Raw genomic sequence first — 3,231 nt, 5'->3', positions numbered from 1 at the left:
CCCACTATCGGGCTGGAATTGTCGAAGGGCGTACGTGACTGCTGGAATAGCGAATCGGCCGCTTTCCAATGGGCGGGAGCAGGCAAAATGCTTTTATAAGGTTTCATGAAGGTCGAGTACAGAATATGGGTTTTGACAAACTTGATTCATAGCTCAGTACCATAGGAATTGCATGAATGAGCAGGCGCTGTTTGTTCATGAAAATCTACAAGGAAGAAGCGGGGTTCGTGTTAATGAACTGACTGCAAGAAGACCTTCACGTGACTTTAGTAATTGGTGAACCAAGTATTGGATTGGGGGATCATGTGGATTTATGGCCACGTGATCGGACGAGCAGTAAATCCCATATACACTGAGCGCTGGAAGCACTTAGATAGACAGAACTTACACACACGAACTAATCAAGCTACTTACACCACCGAATCTAGAATCCAGAACTCTCAGGCACAACCAAAGCTACGGACTGGGTTCACGTAAGCAGTGAAACACACTCAACAGTATTCAATTGTGACGTCAACCATCCCACCCCAACCAGAGCTTAAGCTAACCAAAAAAAAAAACATCAGCACCAGCGAGAACGAAACCTTCAGGAATCCCAAGCCACAAAAAGCTCCAGAACACGCCCCGAAAGGTCAATCAGATAGACTGCTGACTGTCGTGAAGCCCATAGCGACGCCGGCGCCATGGCGACCCGTGGAGGAGCGCAGCTTTCTTATATAGCCAGAATCGTGCTTATAGCCGGTGGAGTTGCTGGATATTGCCATTCTCTGTTATCCTAATACCCTTGCTTTCAGTCAGGCTCAGTCAAGGTCGAGTCCCAGGCGAAGTGGATGGCTACTTTCGTGAAGGTCCGGATCTGACGTCTGTAAGTATTGGGTTCCACTTTGATGTACCTGGTCAACATCGCACCTCCAGATCCTCATGGGCCGTGCTCAAAGACGACGAGACATAGTTTCTTGGCCACGCTAGTTCTGGAACCTCTGTAGGGGCTCCTCAATAAGGTCCAATTCTGGATCCCAAGCATACTGGCACTCGGATAGGTCGATATCCTCTTCACTTAGTCGTTGCGCGAGGCTTCCGCGCTGTCGTCCTTCCCCCCGCTACCTCAAACGAACCCCCCTGGCATATAGCAAGCATGGCCGCCAACCCCAAGCCCCGAGCTGAACCAATGCAGACCTAAAATAGCTGCGTCGTCGTAAATGGTGATTTGATAACGCTAAATGCCATGGTGGCAAGCCCAGGCAAACACGGGCATGAAGCTGTTAATCATGGCAGGGAGCGTTTTGAAGCAGGTGCGCAGGTGATGTAATGGAATTGTTTGGCATAACCGCATGTCAAATAGACTAAAGCTCCCCAAATCCTTGCTCCAGCAGAGTTTGTGAACGAGGAGCTACAAAGCTCTAGCCAGCCAAGAAAGAGAGGGCCGGCCACTTAAAGTGAACTCCCCCATGATTAAGCGCTCAGGTAGTGGTTAGAACGTGAAGCGAATAGCTCAATGTAGGTGTGCTTGTTTCGCAATTGGGCGCGAAGCCGCCGCCTCCTGGCGGCAACACATGCGGTTCTACCAAAACAGAAGGGATTGGGGCAGAGAGACGGCGATGATACCATCTCGGCGCTTATATGATGTAGGCTGCGGGGCTATTAGTTACGTGTCGGATATCTGTACCATTTCGGGGCATCTCCCTGTCTACGGTCATGATAGAGCAACTACCGTCGCCGATTGACGCCCAACCTTCCCTCTGACCATTGTTGAAGCATATAAACTTGCTTGAGATTCCCAACCCTCTTTCTCAAATGTGGCTATTATCTCAATTTTTCAGAGATAGAAAATCTCAGCTCCCCCTCAGCCCTTGTCTTAATTGCCATCATTTCATCCTCCAGCAGAGTTCTTCGCTTCCCCAGCGCTTCTCAAATCATGAAGCTTTATGAAACCCATGTCACTCGTGCCAGCCCGACGCAACTACCGCTACTGGAGTCCGCACTTTCCTCGTCACAGAACAACAAGTACTACCACGGCCAGGACGATATTTTTCAGCTAGCGGGAATCCTTGCAGCAAGAATTATCCTGAATCATGCTTATCAGGATGGCAACAAAAGGGCCGCGCTTCTGGCGGCAGACATGTTCCTGAAAATCAACGGATTCCATCTGCAGAAAAACCCGTTCGGCAGAGATGAGGTCAATAACGGTCTGAAAGATGCGCACGTAGCTGTCGCGGCGGATTAATGGACTGCCGACAACCAAGCGGAGCATTACAGAAGCATCGCGAAGCCTGTCAGCAAAATAAGTAGCGAAATTCAGCAATATGTCATAGCGGCCGAGCAACTTTGATGATGTTTGTTGCCCAGCAACTGAGGCGGCTCGCCACAAGCAGCAAAGGAGCGGTATGTAACATCCTGGGCAGGCGACGTGGAGCGGCGGCATAGGCAACTTGTAAGAACTAGAACACTTCATTAGGTTCGTGTGCGGGAGTGATGAACAGCTGCAAAGGAGATGAGTCGATGTATCAGGCCTGGCAACTACAACACGTATTCCTGGCTCATTTCTTATGAGATATATCTACTGCCGCTTGAGCTTCTCCAACGTATCCTTGAGCTCCTCAGCGCTATCCCTCGATGTCCGTTCAAAGGCTTCTGAAAAGATGATTAGATCTTCAGGGCAAAGCATCGAGATTTATACACTTGCCTTCAAGAGTTCCATCAAGTGTTAGAGCATGCCAATTCCCCGAGAGCCAAAGCGTGGCCGGGCTGATATCGCCAGTCGTCTGGCGGGGAAGGTCTCAAGTGATTACAAGCCGGGGAAATGGTACAGCTTCTGGAATCCATCAACGAGCATGTCATGAAGAATCATATTCTTGAGCAGAAGAACTTCGCCGCGCAGCTCAGTGTACTGATCCTTAAGGCACTGGTTCACGGCATCGATGGCGGCCTCCTGTGTCTGCAGATCTTCGATGCCGCGCTGCTTGCGAACGCGGCATTTGCGGGCAGCGTCGCGTTTTCTTGTCGGAGTTGGATGGTGGATTGTCGGTCGCGGAGAGGGAGGAGTCGATTGAAGAGACCGAAGTACGAAGTTTGTCCGCAACCCTCGGGGCGACTGCTTTGGATACCGAAGGTTGTTTTTGTTCGGTATAGGATGTCTTGAGACGGCGGTCGCGTCTATTCAGCAGGGCGGAAGGGGGTTGCGGCAGAAGCTGTTGATGTGATGTACTCTGCTCTCTGCGTAATGCATCATGG

The 3,231-nt window shown here is 50.5% G+C and overlaps 2 protein-coding genes across 2 annotated transcripts; both read left to right on the top strand.

Annotated features, from left to right (window-relative positions):
* Positions 1-683: 683 nt before the first annotated feature.
* On the top strand, positions 684-860 carry VDBG_08995 (hypothetical protein; the record flags this gene model as incomplete). The annotated part of the gene is made up of 2 exons (XM_003000454.1): positions 684-728; positions 795-860. 2 exons carry the CDS (start codon positions 684-686, stop codon positions 858-860), a joined length of 111 nt encoding a protein of 36 aa, XP_003000500.1.
* Positions 861-1,915: 1,055 nt separating this feature from the next.
* Positions 1,916-2,224, top strand: VDBG_08994 (DOC family protein; the record flags this gene model as incomplete). Its single annotated transcript, XM_003000453.1, has 1 exon — positions 1,916-2,224. One exon carries the CDS (start codon positions 1,916-1,918, stop codon positions 2,222-2,224), a length of 309 nt encoding a protein of 102 aa, XP_003000499.1.
* Positions 2,225-3,231: the final 1,007 nt, after the last annotated feature.

Source organism: Verticillium alfalfae, genomic scaffold, assembly GCF_000150825.1.
Source record: "Verticillium alfalfae VaMs.102 supercont1.14 genomic scaffold, whole genome shotgun sequence".
NCBI lineage: Eukaryota > Fungi > Ascomycota > Sordariomycetes > Glomerellales > Plectosphaerellaceae > Verticillium > Verticillium alfalfae.
The sequence above is the reverse complement of the archived record's forward strand: the minus strand, read 5'-3'. Positions and strand labels throughout refer to the sequence as shown.